This window comes from Eretmochelys imbricata, chromosome 4 (genome assembly GCF_965152235.1).
Source record: "Eretmochelys imbricata isolate rEreImb1 chromosome 4, rEreImb1.hap1, whole genome shotgun sequence".
Classification (NCBI taxonomy): Eukaryota; Metazoa; Chordata; order Testudines; family Cheloniidae; genus Eretmochelys; species Eretmochelys imbricata.
In genome coordinates this window covers 35,511,283-35,535,523 of record NC_135575.1, presented here as the reverse complement: position 1 = coordinate 35,535,523, position 24,241 = coordinate 35,511,283, and the positions used below count along the sequence as shown (strand labels likewise).

General features: G+C 40.6%; 1 protein-coding gene across 2 annotated transcripts; it reads right to left on the bottom strand.

Annotated features, from left to right (window-relative positions):
- Positions 1 to 11,804: 11,804 nt before the first annotated feature.
- On the bottom strand, positions 11,805 to 24,027 carry OSTC (oligosaccharyltransferase complex non-catalytic subunit). Of its 2 annotated transcripts, XM_077815124.1 has the most exons (4): positions 23,782 to 24,026; positions 19,270 to 19,363; positions 16,597 to 16,794; positions 11,805 to 12,485 (listed from the first exon to the last, which is right to left on the bottom strand). In XM_077815124.1, exons 1-4 carry the CDS (start codon positions 23,918 to 23,920, stop codon positions 12,467 to 12,469), a joined length of 450 nt encoding a protein of 149 aa, XP_077671250.1. In that variant the 5' UTR covers positions 23,921 to 24,026; the 3' UTR covers positions 11,805 to 12,466. The 2 variants fall into 2 exon arrangements, with proteins under 2 accessions (XP_077671250.1, XP_077671252.1); XM_077815126.1 differs by lacking the exon at positions 16,597 to 16,794 and having other exon boundaries at positions 23,782 to 24,027.
- Positions 24,028 to 24,241: the final 214 nt, after the last annotated feature.

The following is a 24,241-nucleotide window of genomic DNA, read 5'->3' as shown; positions in this document are numbered from 1 at the left end:
CCCAAAAAAAAAATAACTATAATAAAGGAAATAAATGAAACTTGGCAAAAGCCTTCAAGGATGACAACATATGTCAAGTGTATGGGCAGAGCCATCCTTACCCATACACAAAATACACAGCTGCGTGGGGCACCAAATTTCTTGATGCCCTCCACAGCTATGTGCTACTCCAGCTCTTCCCCAAGGCCCCCGCTCCGCTCTGCCCCACCCTAGCCCCACTCCTTCTCCCCCCCGCTTTGCCCCCACTGCCCTGAGCTCTGCAGCAGGGCCAGGCCCGCACTCATAGGCGGCGGGAAGTGCAGTGACCCGGCCCCAGCACAAACTGCTGGTGAGTGCTGTGGGATGGTTTCCCCTCCACCCCAAGCCAGCCCTGTGTATGGGCCAAGTAATGGCCTAATAAGCAGCAAAGATGAAGAAATTGAGTCTTCCATTTGGTCTTGCCCCAACAGTGCGACCACAAGGGTCAATACTATTATATTTGTACCTCCACTCAGGGAGCTTTTAACATGGGGTACGGCAAAGTGTCCATTTAAAAAAAAAAAAAAAAAAAACGCTCACGAAGAAGGACTATTGTAAGCTCTTTGGGGCTTCACTGTGCTGTGTACTGATAGGAAGACAGGCTGAGAGCCCCAGTCTGGACTGGTACCTCTGTTACCACACTACAAATAATAGTAAGTGCACATAATTAACACATCCCACACACATGGATGTTACAACTGGTAATTATAAGAGCATTTCATGTAAACAACATGAAAACAAGAATATCAAAACCTGAAGCTGGGATTGTTAGAAGCATTCAGTATTGGCCTAATTCTGCTTCCATTGAAGCCACCAGGAGTTTTACTATGGACTTGAACAGGACAGAGTTAGATCCTACTCCTAAATCCTACTTATAAATAAAATCAAACAGCCATCCCAAGTGACTGATATTTTAATTAACTACTTATTGCCTACCTCAAGAATCTGGGTGCTTGATCGCTGATCTGTTCAGCTTTGTTGCCCTAAAAATATTAATAAAAAAATAGGATAGTATAAATGAGTCTACTCACTGCTAGGTACGCCCTCATAGCCAGGCATAGCATAGCAGCTCTCTCGCTTCTCTAGCATTCCCCTGCCAACAGTCACTACAGTAACAAGCTCAGAGTCACCATTTTAAGTCTACCCCTTTAAGGGTCACAGTTGTCCAAGTCCCAAAATGTCTTTAACACAAAGTCCTTCCACCCTCGCTCTGGAGCTTTTCCTCAGAGCATCTCCAGGGCTTAGCCTGCAGCCCTCCTTCTAGGCTCAATAACCCTTGCAATGGAAGAGGAATCCTGTCTCACCCTCTACTCAGGGTTCTAGCCCAGGGCCCTGTACTAAAACCACAAGGTCATCTTCTTTATCTGCACTGCCATTCTCCCCATACCACTCTCACAAGACTGCTTAAGTTCCCTTCCAGGTTTCACTGTCTCTTCCCTGCTTAATCAGGGTCTCTCCCAGGCCTCCCTGTCTGGAGAGCTTTCCTTGCTGCTCTGAACTGCCTACCCAACTCACACTCCAGCTCTTTGCCCAGCTGGCCTTCATTACCACTTAAGCCTAGCTCTCCCTTCCATTAGGGCAGCCATCTTCAGGTGGGGCTGATTCTGTAATCAGGTTGGCTTAACCTCAGGCTCTCCAGCCTGAGGGGTAATTCACCCTGTTATAGATAGATTCTGTCCTTTAATCTGGATTCAGTATGCTACTGCAGTAGTGTATATGTGCCAGAACTGTGCCCTAAGGGTCATAGGAGAATTTCCCCACTACTAGCATAGTGGAAGACCTCTATAATCAGCCCTATGATGGGCTATTTGCAAGTCCTGGTGCAGGGGGCACATTAGGCATGCAGCAGGGTGTGTTGTAAGATGAGAGCCTAAGCAACCACATAGTCAATGAACATGGCTTCTGATGTGTTAGCCAGCATCTTAACAAGGGTTAAGAGTATTCTTCAGTCACGTGAAGCTACACTTGAACAAACAGTATTGAAAAGCAGACCCTTTTTGCCTATCAAGACACGACTCTAGGGCACAACTCTAGGCCTTACACACTGCCACAGTGGGATAGGAGCATCTGATTAGGGGCCAGAATCTCTCCCTATATTTTTGGAGTCACATTTTAGGGCACCACAACAGCCCAGAATCCTGACTGCCCAAAGGTGGCTTCATTCTGTGCGCCAGGAGGCACAGCCCCAAATTTCAGTTACATAGAGGAGGGAACCCTAGATCCAAACCTCTAAACTTTGAGCAAGTTTGATTAGATTGGATCCAGATTCATTGCTGGCCATGACTGTTTTCTGTAATGGGCCAAACCAAAATCCTAGAGTCAAAGACAACATGCAGTAGGGGAGCTTGACTCTCAATCAGAATCTTGGCTTAGGTTTGTCCATGTACAGCTTCCTTTGGTGAATCAAATATCAATGAACTCTGGAACTGCCACTGGTCTTTCTAACCCGAGGGGACACTGCAGCTTCTCTAGGATTTTCTTCCCCTGACATCAGCATACACGTCCCTCTCGAGTCCAGAAGACAGATTTTCCCCAGAAGATTGTCTTGGAAAGACTCTCCAGAAAGAGGCCTTCTTAACAGCTCCACACTATACTGATGAGCTAGAGTGAGCTCACACGAGCTCCTTATTAGCAGCTCCAGCCTTTTGACCCCATGAAGAATCTCAGTTTTCATTTAAATAAACAAAAGTTAATCTCTAATCCTTTTCACTGTGCAAAAGCCTTGAAAATATAAAGCAATAAAAACTAATAGCAAAGGTGAATAGGAATATGCTGCTGGGGTCCACTTCTGCAGTAGGAGGTGGGGGCAGGGGTGAGAACCTAAAGATCCCCCACCACTTACAGACTGTGATTGAAAATGAATCAGGTAAGCTTGGGGGTGTACCTCAAAAAATAATATCACTGAACCTCAAAATCCCTAAGCCAAGCCAGTGCACAGAACTGTAATGCTGGTGAACAGGAATCAGTTATGTTGGTTGCTAGACATCAGTGCAATGTTCTCCCTTGCACAAGATCTGCATTCAGGGCCTGATTCTGTACTTTTACATTGGTGTAATTCCATTGATTTCAGTAGCGTTACATCAAAATCAGGCACTTAGTGATGCCCTTTTCTGGTGAGTGTACACTTTACTCAATGACTTCCCCATTCTATATTCTATGTAAAAGACGGGGTCACTGAGTCAGGGCCAGATCCTACAAGGTATTCTGCGTGGGTGGACCTCTGTGCCTGCACAGAGCTCAGTGCAGGATCAGGACCTAAGTGTGAAGTGTGTAAATAAAAAATGTGGTAACAATTTCTTACAGTGGGCAATAGGTCAGCTCAGAAGAGAAAACAAAGGGCTAATGTAAGGGAAACTTTTCCATCATTACAGGGTTTGCTACTAAGCACCATCTCTAAGAGAACGTCAGTATCTTCTAGAAAAGGTGAACAGAAAAATTCTACACCTAAAATCTCCTGTAACTTTCTTCCTGTAAAACCACTCCCAGTGCCGAACCTGATCTGTTATGTTTATCATTTTGAGTGGTAGCTAAATGAAGCACACTATGAGTTAACATGCTCAGTCTCGCAGACTGTCTGTCCATATTCTGTGTGTTCATAGAAGTACATCTGATCAACAGCACACAGACACAGTGAGAGGTTAGCTTGGGACAAGCAGCATAACACAAACACGTAGCGTTAGCAGGAAAATGGATAGGACAGCAGTGGAGGGTGTGTCATGATTTGTTCCTAGGCAGAAAAAGGCTCATAACCAAAATAGGGAGAAAGTTACTGGCCAGCAATTTGAATAAAGACCTAGGGGGTTAGAAAGCACAGACAATCTAATTAGTGTGTCAGCACTTTTCAGCAAATAGATCTCCAGGGAGGAGGGTGAGAGAAAGGGAGAAAAACTAGAGAGAGAGTAAAGTGGGGGTAAGAAGGGCCGGCACTGGGGAGTTCCAAGAGGAACTTTTAAAACTAATATGAAACCTCAGCCTATTTGATGTAGAGATTAGAACAGGTGAGGAGATGCAAGGAGTATTCAGAATGGAGAGAGGTAAATAGCTGTGTCCCCCAAGGGGTTTGTACTGGGCCCAGTCCTAATTCAACATATTCATAAATGATCTGGGAAAAGGGGTAAACAGTGAGGTGGCAAAATTTGCAGATACAAAACTACTCAAGATAGTTCAGTCCCAGGCAGACTGCGAAGAGCTACAAAAGGATCTCTCAGAACTGGGTGACTGGCAACAAAAAGGAAGATTAAATTCAATGTTGATAAATGCAAAGTAATGCACATTGGAAAACATAATCTCAACTGTACATATACAATGATGGGGTCTAAATTAGCTGTTACCACTCAAGAAAGAGATCTTGGAGTCATTGTGGATAGTTCTCTGAAACCATCCACTCAATGAACAGCAGCAGTCAAATAGCAAACAGAATGTTGGGGAATCATTAGGAAAGGGATAGATAATAAGACAGAAAATATCATATTGCCTCTATATAAATCCATGGTATGCCCACACCTTGAATACTGTGTGCAGATGTGGTTGCCCCGTCTGAAAAAAGATATATTGGACTTGGAAAAGGTTCAGAAAATGGCAACAAAAAGGATTAGGGGTATGGGACAGCTGCCGTATGAGAAGAGATTAATAAGACTGGGACTTTTCAACTTGGAAAAGAGGCGACTAAGGGTGGCTATGATAGAGGTCTACAAAATCATGACTGGTGTAGAGAAAGGAAATAAGGAAGTGTTATTTACTTCTCATAACACAAGAACTAGGGTCACCAAATGAAATTAATAGGCAGCAGGTTTAAAACAAACAAAAGGAAGTATTTTTTCACACAACACACAGTCAACCTGTGGAATCTCTTGCCAGAAGATGTTGTGAAGGCCAAGACTATAACAGGGTTCAAAAAAAGAACTAGATAAATTCATGGAGGATAGGTCCATCAATGGCTACTAGCCTCTGGGAATGGGTGACAGGGGATGGGTCACTTGATGTTTATCTGATCTATCCATTCCCTCTGGGGCACCTGGCATTGGCCACTATTGGAAGACAGGATACTGGGCTAGAATGACCTTTGGTCTGACCCAGTATGGCCATTCTTATGTTCTTATTACGATTCCCCATTAAATAGTTCAAGAAATGTGAACATTTATTCATTTTCCCAAAATTCTGCTACAGGCTTTTTTTTAGTATTACAAAGGAGAGAAAAAAGAAAAAAGAAACAAACAAACCCCAAAAAACCAAGCAAACAAACAAACAACCCCAACCAAAATATTTCACTTGTTTGGGCAAAAATGTTTGGTTTTACTGAAAACTTTCACCCAACCAGCCAAATATTTTCAGGTTTTGGTTACTAAAAGAAATAATAAATATTTTTGTTTTGTTTTTCAATTTTTTGTCACAAAGGACATTTCCCATAGAAAATTCTATTTTGACAAAAAAGCCATTTTACACTGAATAACAATCAAAATATTTACTGCTGACATTAATTCCTAGCCATAGCATATGAAAGCCACTAGTCTTCTCATTAAAGCAAAGGAGTGGGAATCAGAAGGATCTGCATTTTATTCCTTACTCTGCCACTGAGCTGTTACATGCCTTTGGGCAAGTCTTCAGCTTCCCCATCTGTAAAAGGGCCATAACAACAGTTGCTTACCTCACAGGCACAGTGTGAGGCTTAATTCACTTTTGTTTGTGAAATGCAGAGTGTTAGGAGGGAGGCCGGATCTAGCTCACGGGCACTGTAGCACACTTCCAAAGCGTAGGATGTACACACACATTCCTTTGCAGACTGCCCTTTTCTCTCCCAGTTTCTGTTTACTTTGTGTCTATAAGACATACTCATCATAGGCTGTCATTTAGTTCTCCATTCAACTCAGTGGAAAGGCTCCCATTGACTTTGATGGTAGTTGGATGAAGCCCTTAGTGTCTTGAACAAAGCACCTCAGAATTTGGCCTTTAGTGAGCTGGGATATCAAAAAGGAGGTTTTCATATTACTCCTAGAGAAGGGCCTGAACTGCAAAGTGTGAGGCTCAGGTCTTAGTGTGAACTTTTTCAAAACCTGACTGTGTTCAGATCTAGCATTTTAGTTTGGCAATTATAGAGACAGATGTTGGCTATGACTTTCAATACACAGGGCTGAATTTTCAAATAAGCCTTAATCTGCCTGATAATTTGTATTTGTCGTGTACTAAAATCAAAGTCTGTGGGTCGTACATTTGCATATGCAAATTTGATAACTACAGGGCCAAGTTTTTTGGCACTCGAAAACATGTAAGTACAGATTTAGAAAAAATCTGACCCACTGTAAATGGAAAATTCATTAGTGGTGTTCCTCTTTGGTAATTTCATTGCCTCTTAGTGGCAGGAGGATGGTTTTATGGTTAAAATCTAGGACTAGGAGATAGGGATTCTATGCCCAGCTCATTCCCAAATGTTCTATGACCTTGAGCAAGCCAAATAACATCACTGCACTTCAGCTTTCTAGTCTACAGAATATGTGTAATACTACTTACCTGCTCACCGATGTATTAATTTAATCTGTCTTTGGAAACAACTTTGACATCCTTGGATAGAAGGGCAAGGTGGTCAGTATGAATTCTCAGTCAGAAAGATTTCTACAGCTCAATTATGTTTGAAAACTCAGCCACAAGTTGTTCAAAGAGAAAATTTGTTCTCATGTTTGTACTCTTAAGAAGCAGAAAGATGGTGTGTTAAATACATGAACAATGCTGATATTTTGTTGGATTTTGTAAAACAAATACAAAAGTATTAGAGTGTTTGTTTCATTGCCCTTCAGTACTTTTCTACAACTTTTTAAAGGAGTTTCTTCTCTCCAGCACCTCTGTATTCTCAGAGACAGGGGAATAGCATTGTAGTGAGCACCATCCAGTGGTCAACGAGGATTTGGACTGACACTTCATATTGCATATTTGGACTGACACACGTTATATAAAGCTGAAAAGTTACGGCTGGAAAAATAGCAGAGGTGGGGTTGATGGTAGTGCCAGAGTTACTGGAAGGTAGAAAAAATATTTTTATTTGGCCAACTGCAGAAACACTTATAATTTTGAAGTAAAACAAAAAATGTTATTTTCAACAGGATTATCTCTGCCAGTCGCTGAATAATGTCTTAATGTTTTTAGTAGTGGGTGTTTTGGGGTTCAGTCTTTCTCTGGTTCAATCTACACAGAGCTTTCAACAAAATTTAATGACAATGCTTAAGCACAGTTTGAGCTGTCATGGCTGAAGCCATGGTTTGCTGAGGCAAGGTGGCCATCTCTGATTTACCTAAGTGGGATACCTTAACTACAGCATGAGTTTTGAGACAATTTCTACAATTGGCTTTGTCCACACTGCTGATCCACAGCATGTCAGATGAGGCTGTTTCAGCCACAACCTAATTTAAACCATAATTAAGAATGGCTGTTAAATTCATTTGAAAAATTACAGGGCTTATTCTCCTCTTACACTGGCACATCTCCATTGATTTCAATAGAGTTTAATCTGGAATTACACCAGTGCTAGGCGAGAGGAGAATCTGCTTAGGGCCATCAATGATATGAGCTACGACTTCAACAAGTACCAAAAGAAGAAAAGATCTAAGTTGGCGGGAGCTGATGTTTATTTAAATTTCTCCTGACTAGGTTACAAACCCAAATATTGATTTAATCTAGTTTAACATAATCATTCTGTTTTACCTGTGCAAGAAACAGTGATTTCAATGGTTAGGTGGGCACCTGACACACAATTAACCTGTGGAACTCATTGCCAGGGGATGTTGTGAAGGCCAAAAGTATAACTAGGTTCAAAAAAGAACTAGATAAGTTCATGGAGGATAGGTCCATCAATGGCTATTAGCCAAAATGGTCAGGGGTGCAACCCTGTGCTCTGGCTGTCCCTAAAATTCTGTCAGAAACCAGGAGTGGAAGACAGGGTTGGATCACTCCAAAATAGGCTCTGATCTGTACACCCCCTGCAGTACTATCAACCACTGACTAAAACAGGATACTAGGCTAGATGGACCAGGGATACGACCTAGGGTAGCAGTTCTTATGTTTTGATATCTTTAAGAAGGAAGCCTGAAGGAAGTTTCCTTTTCCTGCATTTCTGAATGTGTGCATTTCCTGGCTATGCCTTATGTGCTGTGTATGCTACTCTGTTACTTTATGAGTTTTCTCTGTTTGTTCCATTATGTACAGTGATATGCTATCCATGCCCATTAAATGTTCAATTGATTTTTTTAAAAACAACTAAATTACATTGCAAAGAAATTTTAGAACTTTCAGCTTATCAATTAAAAGATGTTTTAAGTCCAAGACCAGGAAAGGAAAGTCTACTTTTTAAAGAGACAGTGCTACAGGAAAGGAGTTTGGACACTGCAGTGTCTTTGTTAGATCTCCAGTGTATTATTGTACGATGCACTTGGATTTCTGTTGTTTTCAGAATGATTCAAGCAAGAAGCACTACAGAGATAATGAGGAGAGTGGAGCTATAAAAACATAGTGATACCAGGTAACTAAGAGAGAAGACAGGAGTAGTCAAGGGAACAGAGAAGGGCAAAGCCACTGGGGAGCCTGAAATAAGATTAGAAGAGCCAGGAGGCTATGTCTGCACTTGGTGCTGAGGGGTGATGCCCAGCTGACAGACATATGTGCTCTAGCTCTGCTCAAGCTAAGATACAAAAAAATTGCAACGTAGCTTTATAGACCAGTAAACCTTTTGAAACATTCTTCTGCAGGTTACCCCTCCGTGTAAACTTTATTCAAGCTTTGAGCAAGGTGACAGAGCATGAAGCTTCCTTCACCACCACCACACTCATTCCACCCTCACTGGCATTGGCTAAAATACAAATTGTTCTCTTTCTGCCATCTCCTCCCCCTGATGTCTTGATAGTCAGGTTTACTGCTTGTACAAAAACTGAGGCAAAGCCCCATTACTTTGTTTAGGACAGACCTATTTAACAGTTTTACATAGGCAAAGCCATCTGGTCTTGAACATATTCTAGAAACATCATATGGGGGTGGGGGGATTCAGAATTTTACATATAACAATACTCCATACATTTTGCCATGGTATTGTTGAGCAGCGAGTTATCCGTTTTAAAACAATACCTCATTAGCATATTTTTTTCAAAGAGTAATGTCTTTATCAGCATATCTTTCAAACCACAAACTTGTTCATCAGAGGGTTGATTCAATGCCACAAATACACCATATTCTATTTCTGATATTTAATTCTCAGAAGGCTGGGGTAGTAGAAAAAAGGAAGTCAGGACAGTGCCCAAGCTTGATAACCACACTTCTAGGCAGTGTATGTTTAATTCTCAGCACTATTACCAGTCTAATACCTCTCACCTTGCTTGGAGTGCTGACATGCAAGAGTTCCAAATTCAAGTCTATTTCTAGCACACCAGCCTAGGAGGGACAGTTTTTTTTTTGTTTTTTTGTTTTTTTGAATATATCTGAACACAGGAGTTCTTAATTTGACTGCCACGAAGTTTCTATCACAAAGCAGATTGAAAGTGCTGTGTTTACCAAGCTAGTAAATAGCCGTATCTTTATTTCCCCACTATGGAGAGATGTTTTCCTGTTATCAATATCTTTACCTTCATGCAGCTTTTCAGTCCACTTGACAGGTTCTCTCCCATCATATGCTTTAGGATGGGGCAGTCTAGACAAAAGGTAAAGCCAAATTTTTTTTGTATAATTCTCTTCCACTCATTCATACATTTTCTTGAATAACCCAAAACCAGGCACATGAAGCCATCTGGTGGTGTGTACAGTAAACAGCATACAATTTAACAACACACACCCCTTCACATAATTGAAGAGTCAGATGAGATCCAGCAATGCTGCTCTTTTACAGTTTGTTTGGTACACTACCTCACAGAAGAAACCTCTCAAGACCATGCCAGAATTGAACCAGGTTCAGTCCTGTACTGAGGCTTTACGAACCAAACTACTCCCGTTTCTGCATGGTGTACTGCACTTCTGGGCTCGCTCTCTTATTATTCTCCTCATCTGTTTCTTTCTGCTCTCTCCTTACAGCAGAGGATAATAGCTGGTCTGTAGTGGTCCTGTAAATAGTACTTTCCCCACTAAGACTGTCAGTACCAGGAGGGATACAAACAACACACCTGGGAAAATGTAGGATTCCTGTGATCATAAGCTTCCATCAGAACTCACTCATAGCTTTTAAAAAAAACCCCACTGTCAAGGTTCCTCCCCCACTCTGAACTCTAGGGTACAGATGTGGGGACCTGCATGAAAAACCTCCTAAGCTTATCTTTACCAGCTTAGGTCAAAACTTCCCCACGGTACAAAATATTCCCCCCATTGTCCTTGGACTGGCCGCTACCACCACCAAACTAATACTGGTTACTGGGGAAGAGCTGTTTGGACACGTCCTTCCCCCCAAAATACTTCCCAAAACCTTGCACCCCACTTCCTGGACAAGGTTTGGTAAAAAGCCTCACCAATTTGCCTAGGTGACTACAGACCCAGACCCTTGGATCTTAAGAACAATGAATAATCCTTCCAACACTTGCACCCCCCCTTTCCTGGGAAATGTTGGATAAAAAGCCTCACCAATTTGCATAGGTGACCACAGACCCAAACCCTTGGATCTGAGAACAATGAAAAAGCATTCAGTTTTTTACAAGAAGACTTTTAATAAAAAATAGAAGTAAATAGAAATAAAGAAATCCCCCCTGTAAAATCAGGATGGTAGATATCTTACAGGGTAATTAGATTCAAAAACATAGAGAACCCCTCTAGGCAAAACCTTAAGTTACAAAAAAGATACACAGACAGAAATAGTTATTCTATTCAGCACAATTCTTTTCTCAGCCATTTAAAGAAATCATAATCTAACACATACCTAGCTAGATTACTTACTAAAAGTTCTAAGACTCCATTCCTGGTCTATCCCCGGCCAAGACGACTACAGACAGACACAGACCCTTTGTTTCTCTCCCTCCTCCCAGCTTTTGAAAGTATCTTGTCTCCTCATTGGTCATTTTGGTCAGGTGCCAGCGAGGTTACCTTTAGCTTCTTAATCCTTTACAGGTGAGAGGAGCTTTCCCCTGGCCAGGAGGGATTTCAAAGGGGTTTACCCTTCCCTTTATATTTATGACACCCACTAACTACACCAACTCTCCTTACAGACATAGGTGTAGCAAAACAAATGAATGTAGCAATGATTACATAAACATATGAGAAGGAGTGAGTGGAAAGTCTGCTTCTCCCGATGGCATGTCAGGTAGTAGATGCCAAACAGCAAGATCTTTAAAAACGTAGGCATACTGAGGTCCTAAACAGAACTATGGCTCCCAGTGACAGAATTAGCTTCTGAATTCAGAGGATAACATAGAACTTTGAACACTTGTGACTAGGTAAAGGACCTTGCTGTGATTTTTGACAAAGACTGTTTCTTCCCACAGAGAAAAGCAATGCATGACCTGCACAAATAATCTCATTACTCTAATTGTCAATATTTCCTCTCATGTGTATACACACTAATAAAAAAAATAAGTTAGTGTCTGTCCCTAGCCAATTTAAAACAGAAGCAGAAGCTTCCAAAGTAATTCAATGGTGTACCATTTCACCACAGGCTCCGGTGAGCTTAGGAGAGACAGCTACAGTTGCCCCCTGCAGTTTACAATATCACTATCCAATAAAAGATACATTAAGTAAACAACCATTGTGTAGTAGCATTGTTACTGCAGAACCTATAGAATAGACTGTGTACAATTTGCAAAAATTACTGTTTTAGAAATCACACAAAATGCAAGTGGTTTAGTAGAAAACATGTTTAATTTGACTCCTTTCATACACTGTTCCAAAAAGAAATGCACTCACACAGTGTTGTATCCAGTGTACATCTGGATTTGTTAATGCGTTGCCATGAATATCAAGGCAACAGGTGCCTTAGAAATAACTTCACTAGACACAGTGTGTTTGATAGTAAAGTATCACCAAAAGACTTCTCTCCAGGTATAAACTTGGTATGGGGCAGGCCACAGAAAAAAGGCCAGAGAGTGCTGCACACTTTAAAATCAGGAATTGTAAAACGTCTGTCCAATACCTCAGTCAGGTTAAGGGAAAAAATGCAGAGGGGAAAAATACCAGTTTTACATTTTATAGTGAATTGTTTCAAGATACAAATTCATACCTAAAGCTAAGTAACAGTTCAGTAACTTTTTCTTTTTTAAAGATAGAAATAGACAAGTGATAAAACCCTGTTTTAAAAATACACCAACCACGGGTAATGACGGTTTTTATTAATGAAAGGAGACAGTTGGAAGCACTTCTTGCACTTGCTGATTCGCATAACTAGACCTTTCTTGTGTCTTCTTGTGGTGGACAGTATTTTTTTTTTTTTTATAGATTGCTTGTTTTTAAGCTCTTCATGAAGAGAAGCAAATCCATTTTGTGCTTGCATATATCACACAAGGCACTAACCCATCAAGTATCCCCTGCAGGACAAAATAAAAGTTGAGAGAGAGAAGTTAGGAGCACAGCACACCTAAACTGAACAGATTACAATTTTCAAAATAAAGCTATACCAGGTTACCAGTGTACCGATTTGTCAGACTTAAACAATTGAAAAAGTTATATATATTAAAAAATCTTAATGAGCAAACAACAGGAACAACAAATTGCTAGCTAAAATGGCAGTTCAAGCCTTAAATAATGTTATGGTCTAGACCTTCGCTAGAAACATGGTCAATGGATACCTATGAAACTTTCCACTCAGTTAAAACTTAATGAGTCTATTCCATATTCAAAATTTTCACCAGAACACAGAACCTATTCCTGTGGTGAATGTGATATATTAATGGAAGTTTAGTTCCACAATTCCAGAGCCTCTTTTAAGAATATAATTTTCAAAAACAGAAGACCAACAGATGAAGTTGTTCAGAAATAACCATACAATAAAGTATGGATCCAAGGATTCTTTCTGTTCTCCCTGTTCTAGGTTAATTAACTGGAGTCTAGTTATAATTAGGTCTCAGGTCCAAAAATCTGGTTTTAGTAGCTGACAACCAGATTATTCACCAAGGTCAACTCCAAACATTGGCTTGTGGTTGAAACTAGTTGCAGTTCCCCCTAGATCAACTTCTCTAAATGCAAGTTTCGAGTTGGTCTGTATAAAATTAAGATAGCTACTCCCTGCAATTGTCTGAAATTTAAAGAAATGCAAATTCAGTTTACAGTTCTAACATTTTATAGTAAAGCTCAAACTGGCATCTTTGTGGTGTTGTTCTGGTAACATATGCAAACAAGCTCTGTAATGGTGGGAAACACTTTGGGCACTGCTGGAACATTGGAAACACCTACTCTGTGTCCTTAAAAAAAGGCTGCATCTTTGGTCATTTGAAACAGGTCTTAAAATCCTGTCTTTATTTCTGATCTTTCATCACATTCATGTCCATGGAGGGTTCTACTCTATGTTTATCAAGCAAAAAAACCAAAACAAAACCCTCTCTAACCAAAAAGGAAATTTTCATTTGATGAATATTAAAGATCAAAAACTTTCAGAAGTGCAATCTGGAGAGTTTAAGTCCACTCAAGTCCATCAAATAACCATCACATTGGGTTAATGTTTTTAACAAGGATTTTATAAAGAATCCGGTAAAACATTCCTTGGAAGAAATTTCTTCCATTCCTTTTTACCAACTTGTAGTAGTCTGGGAAGTTTCTCCTTTACTGGCACACTATTACCTACTGTAGATAGGGATCTACATGAAGAGAATCATGGCAGCTGTGCTTGGGTGTAGGTAGTTATAGCCAGGTAGCCCTGAGAAGATATCCCAGCAGGCTGGCAAGGGACTTCTATACTAGCAAATCCAAGGGGCACCTTCATATACCAGCATTTCCTAGCCTTAGTGTTTGTGCCATTAACTGCAGAGAAACTTGCTGAGAAATTCAAGGGTGAGACTGGTTCAAACAGGAACCTGCTCTGCTGACTAGCTTGAGCACTCCACCCTCCACCCCCATTTTACTTTGATATAATCACTGGAACAGTTTTAGTCTATTATTCTCAACCTAGCCTTTATCATCATGAATTCTGGAAGCCTTTATTACATTTTATGAAAGGTTCTGCATTTGCGCTGCTCAAACAGACTATCAATTTCAAGATCCTACATCATTCAGCCCAAACTGGTACAATTGAGCCCCAACTTTTCTCCTTTCCTGTCTCCTCTAACCTCCACTTCTTCAATGAACTAAGGTAAAGTAATGGCCAAGACACACGTCTTACAGAGTAGCTGTATATTATTGCAACCTTTGTCCTTCCTTTCCCTAATTTCCCCTTGTCGGTCTATGGCTCTCACTTCTTGAATCATGTCTGAACCACAACATTTCAGAGCAATGACTGTCTTTACTTGTTTCTGTAAGGCATCTAGCACAATTTTGGGTGTTTGAAAATCAGAGCAAAAACAGAAGGGACAGCATAAGTCTATTGTTGTGAGTATAACTACAACAACAATGGGAATCACGATTTAGATTTTAAACCTGTGTTCTCAGATACAAAAACAAGAATAATGTCCACATTAATCAAAAACAATGTAATGAGTACCACCAGAATACAAAGGCTTTTCTGTGCTTTGAGTAACTTAGGAACTGCCTGCCTTTCAATAAAAGTAAAATTCAGGGTCGTGTCCTGTATCCGATAAGTCTTGTATTTTCATTAATGAGGATTTAGCAAGTTATTTGGCACTCATATGTGACAAACTCTCCCTTAGGCAAGATATTCCTGAATATTAAATAATCAGTGAACAAAAGGGTGCTAGGAAATTAACTGAAATGATACAAAGTCAGTATACCATGTAAAACCTTTGTTATTGTTAGAACATCTGTCCAAGCTGCAAATGATTCTTATAAGATTTCCTTCCTATTTTTTAGAGTTTCTCTAACATGACCACGAACTCTTGAGACCAGCCACATTTGATTAAAAAAATAAATCTATTGTATGCTGGTGCTTTATGCTGAATTGCTACACACTGCCAGGAAACCCAACACTTACATTTTATGGGCCAGTAATTATATTGCAGAGGAGATTTAGTGACTCTCCAAGAAATGGAAAATGACCATATCATTATTTTAAAAAAAAACAACAAAAACAAACCAGAAACATCCCCTGCCAGTTAATTCATGGAGTGGTTTAGCAGTGGCCCTCAAAGAAACTGCTGCTGTTGGCAGCTCTAGAGGTCATAGTGGGATTGAGAAGTGGGAGGGAAGGAGAAGAGACAGGCAGGCAGCAAAAATAAAATAAATTCATTATAAGCTACTGAATAGACTGGAAAACACAGAATCAGGAAGCTCGAAAGCCCTGTCAGTACATGCAAGAACTAACACTACTCTACCTTCGTTGGAAGATTTTTCACAAGCTGTAGAACAATTTTCCAGATAGCCTCAGTTTCCCTTCTTCTTAATTTTCACCTTGTTATACCCCTAACTCATCTCCCATCCTCCCAATGCTTACCTATTTATGCTTCTCTCTAAAGTCTGTGCTGGATTTTAGCCAACCTGTATAGATTAAGTCTTTTAATCTTTCCTCAAAATCCAACCCATTCAGTCTAGAATCAAACTGTATTATAGCTATGATTTCTGACAGGGAGCCTGTCACCTCCCTGCACAACAACTTGATGTCTCAGAATGAATGGGCAGACCCAAAAACATTTACACCTCACTAAAGAGGGCACATTCCAATTTTAACTAAAACACCTTAAAGCAAAGCTGTGAGTGTTTAATCTACACCAATTTTTTTTTTTAAATACAACTTATCCTTGCTTCATATGTAGTACTTTGTAAACTTAGCTGGGATCCTAGAAATCAGTTTGCCACAGAAAAACATGGAATTTGCATTTTTACAGAGATTCTTTAGTTTTTACATTTTGTGAAAAAATGAAAATGTATTAACTAAATTTTACTGATGGAAGTACCAGTGCCACTTATTCAATGGGTGCAACCTCTCCCTCTTGTGGTTGATTTTTGAATGCGCTGACCGCCCAAGCCCTTACCACAGTCAGCCCTGGGTGGCTGGTGGTTCAGTTAGTACAGACAGCCAGATAATGGAGACTCGGATAAACTGTACATAGCTAAACACACTCCAATACACTGCTTTGGCATATAGAGGTTACTAAGTGACCTTTAGGGGTTTGTATTTTAATGCATCTCAAATTTCAGCCTCCAGGACTAACTCAGAAAGTGAGTAAAGTTAATAGAAAAGCAATTTTTGCTTTTTATTTTGTGCGTTAAAAATAATTTTCTGAAAATATAGAAAGCAGACAAATATTTGGTATTTGTAAGAAATACAAATTGTAATTCTATTAATTTTATTTTATTATAATGATTGATGTCACTGGAAGGCTTTGAACTTGCTCCAAAAATGTTAATATACCAATAAAACATTGTGTTCAACTGACACCTATATTTATAGTGGCTAGGGAAACTGAAGTTCAGCATTCCACTTTAATCGTGGAAAAAAACCATACAAATCTGATTTATCACAAAAGTAGGATCCCTGCTCATCAGTAACAGAAAGGGAGGGGAGAACAGCATGAAGTGTCCTAAACAACTTACGGCAATTTCATCCGCATGAAAACTCTTGCCATGAAGAAGCTCAACAGGACGCTGACAAATCCAATAAAAAGCAACAGAAATCTATTGAGCTTTGGGATATTTGGTGCATTGGATCGGTCCAGAATTATGAAGCCTAAGCCTCCCATTGTGAAGAGGAAGCTGGATGCGAGTCCTTCCATAATATACTGTCCATTTACTCTGGGGGGAGGGAAAAAACAGGAATAAAAGATATTTCAGTAGAACACCAGCCCCTCAAAGTATTATTTTCACTTCAAGAGCCAGCTATTTAGTGTAATATTTTGATCTGCTTCCGTTTTACAAAAACCCAGGACAGTTCATTTTGATGTTTACACACTTAACTCCAGCAACGTGTGTTATGTTCCACTGTCTCCTGATGCGATAAGGGATTAATATATAATTTAGCTCCTGGATCAGTACTTTGCAAGGTGACAGAAACGTACTAATGCTTTTAATCATGAGTATTCACAAAAGGGTAATGTGACTGTATGCAAAACCACCACATTATATACATTACTTATTTAGAATTTTAGATATGAGTGGTAATTTCAAATGTGTCTTGGTTGAAAGCAAAAATAAGTTAACAAATGAATGTAAGTAGGGACCCAAAACTTCTAGACTGTTGAGCTTTCAAGTTTGTTTCCCAAACCATTTCTTAGAAGACAAACCCCAAATTCCAGTCACTGCAAGAAGAGAAGCGTTATTCAAATCCATATCAAGGGAGGAATTGTGTCTCCTTGTTCTAGCACAGCATTAGGAGTAAGATGTGCTAGACCAGTGGTTCTCAAACAGAGGTCCGGGGTCCCTTTGAGGGTCACAAGCAGATTTCACGGAGTCCACCAAGCAGGACCAGCATTAGACTTTCTGGGGCCCAGGGCAGAAAGCCAAAGCCCCACCTAATGGAGCAGAAGCACGGGGCTCTGAGCCTCGCCACCCAGGGCTGAAACCAAAGCCTGAGCAACTCAGCTTCACAGGGCCCCCTGCAGTGTGGTGCCCCGGACAATTGCCCTGCTTGATACCTCCTAATACTGGCCTTGGCTTTTATATGCAGAAAAACAGTTGTTGTGGCACAGATTGGCTACAGAGTTTTTACAGCATGTTGGGGAGGCCTCAGAAAGAAAAAGGTTGAGAACCCTGGCACTAGACTGCATTCTCATTTCTGTCACTGCATGATTTTGGATAAGTCCCTTAACACATCCGTGCCTCAGTTTTCCAATTTGTAATACAGGTATACACCACCACCTTGGTAAAGCACTTTGCTGGAAGGATCTACAAGGGTGCAGAACATTTCATTAGTGTCTAATCTTGATAAATAGTAGTTGAATCTTTTACACTGTTCTTCCCCATGACTTTCACTAAAGTGCTCCCAACTTCCTAGAGCAATGTGATTCATGTATATTGCAGTAGCCCAAAGAAATCTGAAGCATATATTGGAAGATGTTAATCTGAACACAAACTCTACGCAAAAGATTCCTAGAGTCAAGAGTAACAATAAGAAACTACTATGTATTTTATAATCAATTTTTTTTTTTAAATACAGTGTCAGCTCTTTTTTACAATGAGGTACTTTTAGTTAAAAAACAAAAAAATAGCCCAACATTTTCTGCAGGAATTAAGGATAACCAATCCAGACAGACAAAATCCAGAGCTCTGTAAACTTACTCATTAATTTTCTCAACTAACTTCTGACTAAATTAGTTTTACCTCTAATAAAATTTTAGATTCTAAGCAAGAAGAATCTGCTGAACTAATTTTGAAGGACAGACACTGTAGATTTAGGTTTCAAACTGAATAAAATCTGTCCCTAAACTGCAAGTTACTCCATATGGGGGATCCCCTGCATTTATGCAAAGTAACTAAGACCTTGATCTTGCAAATCATTTTATTTTGGGTTCAAAAACTGAATGCAAATTACAGATACGAGTTCTATAGTTTATTGCTGTTGAGCGTAATTAGAAAAATAGGATTTGTGGTTTGCTCTTACAGCAGAACTGGATGTAGAACAGAAAAATGGTCATTCAAAATATTAGAAAAGAGTTGGGGAGGGAAAAGAAAGCAAAAGCCAACTAAAGACAGGTTATATTAATACACACAACTAGACTGGGGTATTCAGTTTTAATTGTTACATGTTTGCAACCACCCACTTTTCCTTTCACAAACAAGCACTCAAAAATATTTCACCCATTATTAAACAAAGTTTAACAGAAAGGAAATGTATAAAAAAACCATTACAAAACTGGTGTATTATGTCAACTGTGACAAGTAATTAAAAAGATATCAGTTATGAAATATGATCAAATATAGCTTCTGTTTGTTATAAATCTTGACTTCTACTCATGAAAATTAATTTGTATCATCTACCTGAAATTTCATTTCCTGTAATGCAAAAATCTTTGTATTTTTATCAATTACATATCTACTAAAACCTCAAACCCTTCCAAGCCTATATATGAAATATACTGTGAATATTTAAACAATTCATTTGCAAAAGAAGGCTCCAATCAGTGAAATCAGATGCATATTTGTGGATCCTGGGGCCCTCAGAGAGCACAGCTGAAGTCAATGGAGCTCTCCAAGAGCACTACGGTTCACTTGCATTCATCTGTTTGCAGGTCAGGGAGAGACCGTTCGATTATGACAAAGGATAATTTCTACCTGTATGCCAAGAAGGCCACTGGTCTCTGATGTCCATGTTCATCTGTCATAGACCCAACACTGGGAGGTTCTACAATCACATCATAGATTATTCCTATAAAAAAAGAAAGAAAAAGAAAAAAAGGACATTAGTTTTGAATGATGAGCCAGCATCATCCATCTCTAAATATTAAGAATGATTTCCTTCTACAGACAGTATGAATAGAAAGGAAACAGTTTAGTAAATTACTTGCCATTTTACATCTCCTGTTCAAATGGTAAGAAACACATAATTAAGTAAGTTATAACCTTAAAATTATAATAGGATGGATATCAGACATTTCAGAAAGCCATTTTTTTACATTAGGGTACACCTATACAGCAGCTGGGAGGGTCGTTCCCAGGTTGGGTAGAAATACACATGCTAGTTCTGCTCAAGCTAGCATGCAAAAAAATAGCAGCATGGCCACAGTGGCTCAGGCTAGTTACCAGAGTACAATCCTGCCCGACCCCCAGGGTAGGTACTCAGGCAGCTGAGCTGCCACACCACCACTCCTATTAGGACACTAGTTCAACCACTCCTAGCGTGTGTATGTCTACCAGAGTGGAGAATCACCACTCCAGCTGCTGTGTAGACTACCATTAACAGTAAGTGGCTTATACATGATTAGTGCTCCAATGACTTTTCACATTCACAGTCTTAAGTGTTCTTCATATCAGAGCCTAGGACACTAGACCTTGTTTTCCTACTTAATAGAGTTTAATCTGGGATTGTTAACTTGATTAATTCTATTTACCTTTATAAGGATAACAAAAATAAAAACCACTTTTGGCTGAAAAGACTCAAAATGTACAGTAGTGTTCTATTTAGGGACCATTCTTTCTTACTGTATAGGTACAGACACTATAGAATATCATGGGAAGATTCATGTTGCAATGTCATTGAGCCGAACAGAGATCCTGTAAACTTTAGCTGTAATTTTGAATTTAATCTAGAATTTTAGGAGTTACTTACATGAAACTCTAAATTTATTCCAGCAAATTTACTTGAGCTACTGCCTCTTGTGGTTGGACTTCACATTCCTTATTTGTTTCTGGATGACTACAGCATACGAGGCACTGTATAAACTCACAGGACGCACATTCTCAGCCCCAGAAAGAGAAGCAGGGGGAAAGAAAAGGAGAGGGAGCAGAAAATACAACATACAAGGAAAGTGGTCAGGAGGATAAATTAGCCATGTCTTGATATGGTATTTTTAATTAATATACATTAGGGCTGTCAACTGATTAAAAAATTAATCGTGATTAATTAGAAAATTAAAAAAAATTAATCGTGATTAATTGGGCGATTAAAGAATACTAGAATACTGTTTATTTAAGTATTTTTGGATGTTCTCTTCGTATTCTGTGTTGTAATTGAAAATAATATATTTGAAAATGTAGTGTACAGTGCTCACTTTATATTTTTATTACAAATATTTTCACATTAAAAAGCAAAAGAAATAGTATTTTTCAATTCATCTAATACAAGAGCTGCAGTGCAATCTCTTTATCGTGAAAGTTGAACTTACAAATGTAGAATAATGTAAAAAAAAAAACCTGCATTCAAAAATAAAACAACATAAAACTTTAGCGCCCACAAGTCCACTCAGTCCTACCTCAGCCGATCCTCAGACAAACAAGTTTGGTTTCAATTTGCAGGAACTAATATTACCCGTTTCTTGTTTACAAAGTCACCTGAAAGTGAGAACAGGAGTTTGCATGGCACTGTTGTAGCCGGCATCACAAGATATCAATGTGCCAGATGTGCTAAAGATTCATATGTCCATTCATTCTTCAACCACCATCCCAGAGGCCATGCGTCCACGCTGATGACGGGTTCTGCTCAATAACGATCCAAAGCAGAGCGGACCGACGTATGCTCATTTTCATCATCGGAGTCAGATGCCACCAGCAGATTGATTCTTTTTTTTTGGTGACTCGGGTACTGTAGTTTCTGCATCAGAGTCTGCTCTTTTAAGACTTCTGAAAGCATGCTCCACACTCCGTCCCAATCAGATTTAGGAAGGCACTTCAGATTCTTAAACCTTGGGTTGAGTGCTTTATCTATTTTTAGAAGTCTCATATCCTACCTTCTTTGCCTTTTGTCAAATCTGCTGTGAAAGTATTCTTAAAATGAGCATGTGTTGGGTCATCATCCGAGACCGCTATAACATGAAATATATGGCAGAATGTGGGTAAAACAGAAAAGGAGACAGTTCTCCCCCAAGGAGTTCAGTCCCAAATTTACTTAACGCACATTTTTTTTTAATGAGCATCATCAGTATGTCCTCTGGAATGGTGGCCGAAGCATGAAGAGGCATATGAAAATTTAGCATATCTGGCACATAAATACCTTGTAATGCTGGCTACAAAAGTGCCCTGAGAACGCCTGTTCTCACTTTCAGGTGATAGTGTAAATAAGAAGCAGGCAGCATTATCTCCCATGAATGTAAACAAACTTATTTGTCTTAGCAGGTGGCTGAACAGGAAGTAAGACCGAGTGGACTTGTAGGCTCTAAAGTTTTACACTGTTTTGTTTTTGAGTGCAGTTATATTACAAAAAAATCTGCATTTGTAAATTACACTTTCATAATAAGGAGATTGCACTACAGTACTTGTAAGAGGTGAATTGAAAAATACTATTTCTTTTATCATTTTTACAGTACAAATACTTGTAATAAAAATAATATAAAGCAAGCACTGTACACTTTGTATTTGATGTTGTGATACAAATCAATATATTTGAAAATGTAGAAAAACATCCAAAAATGTTTTAAAAATTATAATTGGTATTCTATTGTTTAACAGTGCAATTAATCGCAATTAACTTTTTGAGTTGATCACATGAGTTAACTGTGACTAATTGACAGCCCTAATATAAACTATTCTACATGCCCCTCTACCTATATTTCTTGCAGGTGACAAAGAGAGGATCTTCATGAAGGATTTGAATGGAGCCGCTCTGCAGACTAGTGCAACAGACTTCTCATGCCATTTAGGGATAATTGTAATAAATGCAGAATTATGTTTCTTTGGTGCATCAACCCAAACTACATTGTATCATTTGACTGGAGTTTCCTTTGATAACTAGAGAAAGAGCTTGTGATCCACATACCATTTGCTATTAAGCAGCAGTAGTGATGAATAAGCCAAAAACTGCTACAGGGTTGGCATAGGAAAGCAAAACAGCCACCTGCCAAGTCACTACTCAACAGTACCATTCTCATTCCTTAATCAACACTCCCCAAAAACCAGGTAATCAAAGCTAAAATAAGGTTTTCAGATATGCACCAAAATCTCTAATTTGATCACTGATTAAATTCTACCTATCACACACTAGAAAGTCCCATTCCAGCATCAGGATTAAGGCAAAATTTCCATAGTGGACAGAGAAGGGTGGGAGTTTTGGGGGGTTGGGAGGAGCACATAATACACCTCACTAACATAACAGATATAAGAGTTTAGGGGCTGCTCTTCTCAGGCTGCATATCAATTTAAAGGAGGGAACTTTTGAATGTCTTTGAAACACACAGAGCAAAATCCTTCACCACTAGAGAAAGATGTTATAAGAGCGGTCTTAAAATTATCTGTTCCAAAAGCCAAGAATGGAAAGTAGGCCTGCCTACAGGAACAAAGGTTTCTCCCTCTGGGACACTCATCTCCTGACTCAGACACAGTATCAGTTTGATTTCCAATATTGCCTATACTAAGCAAGTGTATCCTGGTCTGGAGATGGATATGGTCCCACAGATCTCTTCGGTTACTGCACCTGAACTAAGATCCTCACCAAGGCCTATTTTTGAACCAAGACAACCAAAACCTTCTCCACCGCCTTGCCCGCTGGTCACAGAGCTGGGCCAATCACCCCAGCGGGGACGGGGATTTGCGTACCACCCTCAGCGCGGATGTGGGGGTTTACACCACGGGCAAAGACGACCCCTCTCTGGGAACCCCACCGGAGGGCGTCCCTGCACTGTGTGAGGCGGGGCGTAGTGACACAAATTGCTCACGGGTGGGAAAATTGTGCCGGCTGCTGTTTTTGTCCTCACAGGGGCCCTCTCCGGGCAGGCTCAGGCAGGGCTTCCCAGGGCCGCAGGCGGAATCCGGGGAACCGCGATGCCCCAGGAGGGGGTGCAGAGCAATCCCCCGCCCCACACACACACACACCGTGCGGCTGTGACGGGATCACCTATATGGGGGGGGGGGTGTCACACTCCTCCGCTTCCCTCACCCGGGGTCTCCCTCGGCCACCACCTCAGGGAGCCCCGGCAGCAGGCTCCAGCCCCGGAAGTGTGGGGATCGGGGGGAGGCACTCGCCCGCAGCCAGGCTCCCACCGAGAGAGGTAGGGGTAACCCCACTGCCCGCCGCCCCCAACAGGCGCCCTAGGAGCGGAAAGAACAGGCCTAATCCTGCTCCCCCTCCCCGCGCCCAGCCCTCCGCCCGGGGCCCGCTCCCGGCCCCCCAGCCCTCCGCCCGCCCGGGCCCGTTACCTCCGGTGATGAGGAAGTAGGACACCACCACCAGCGCGTAGACGGTCATAGCTGAGGGCGTGTGCACCCAGCTCGGCCGCTTCAGCTTGATGTTGGGGCACTGGAGCACCGCGAACGGCACCCGGTAGAGCGTCTCCATGATGGCAACCCAGCCACCGCCACGGAAGGCTAATCAAAGCCAGCACCACCGCGGCCGTCTACCCCGCCTTGACCCGCCGCGGCCACCGTCACTCTACACGAATGCGGAAGCGGAAGCCAGCTAGAGAGGGAACGTAGGGCAACGGCGGGGTCCTGGAAGGTGATAAGAATAGGGCGAAAAAGTGCAAAATTGAGCATGGTAAAGGTCACCTGGAGAAAAACTTGAGCTACGAAATCTCACGTCGTTAAAACACCGCCAAACTCTGGAGTTTCGAGCCGACTATACGTGTCTGGGGAATATCAGTATTACACACCTGCCAGA

Bases quoted from the DNA above. Each gene is read 5' to 3' on its own strand.
- OSTC (XM_077815124.1), bottom strand. From the start codon at position 23,920: ATGGAGACGCTCTACCGGGTGCCGTTCGCGGTGCTCCAGTGCCCCAAC. The intron at 19,364-23,781 runs GTAACGGGCCCG...CTTTTTTTATAG, and splicing joins CTACTTCCTCATCACCGGAG to GAATAATCTATGATGTGATT. The intron at 16,795-19,269 runs GTAGAAATTATC...CCCTCCCCCCAG, and splicing joins GTGGCCTTCTTGGCATACAG to AGTAAATGGACAGTATATTA.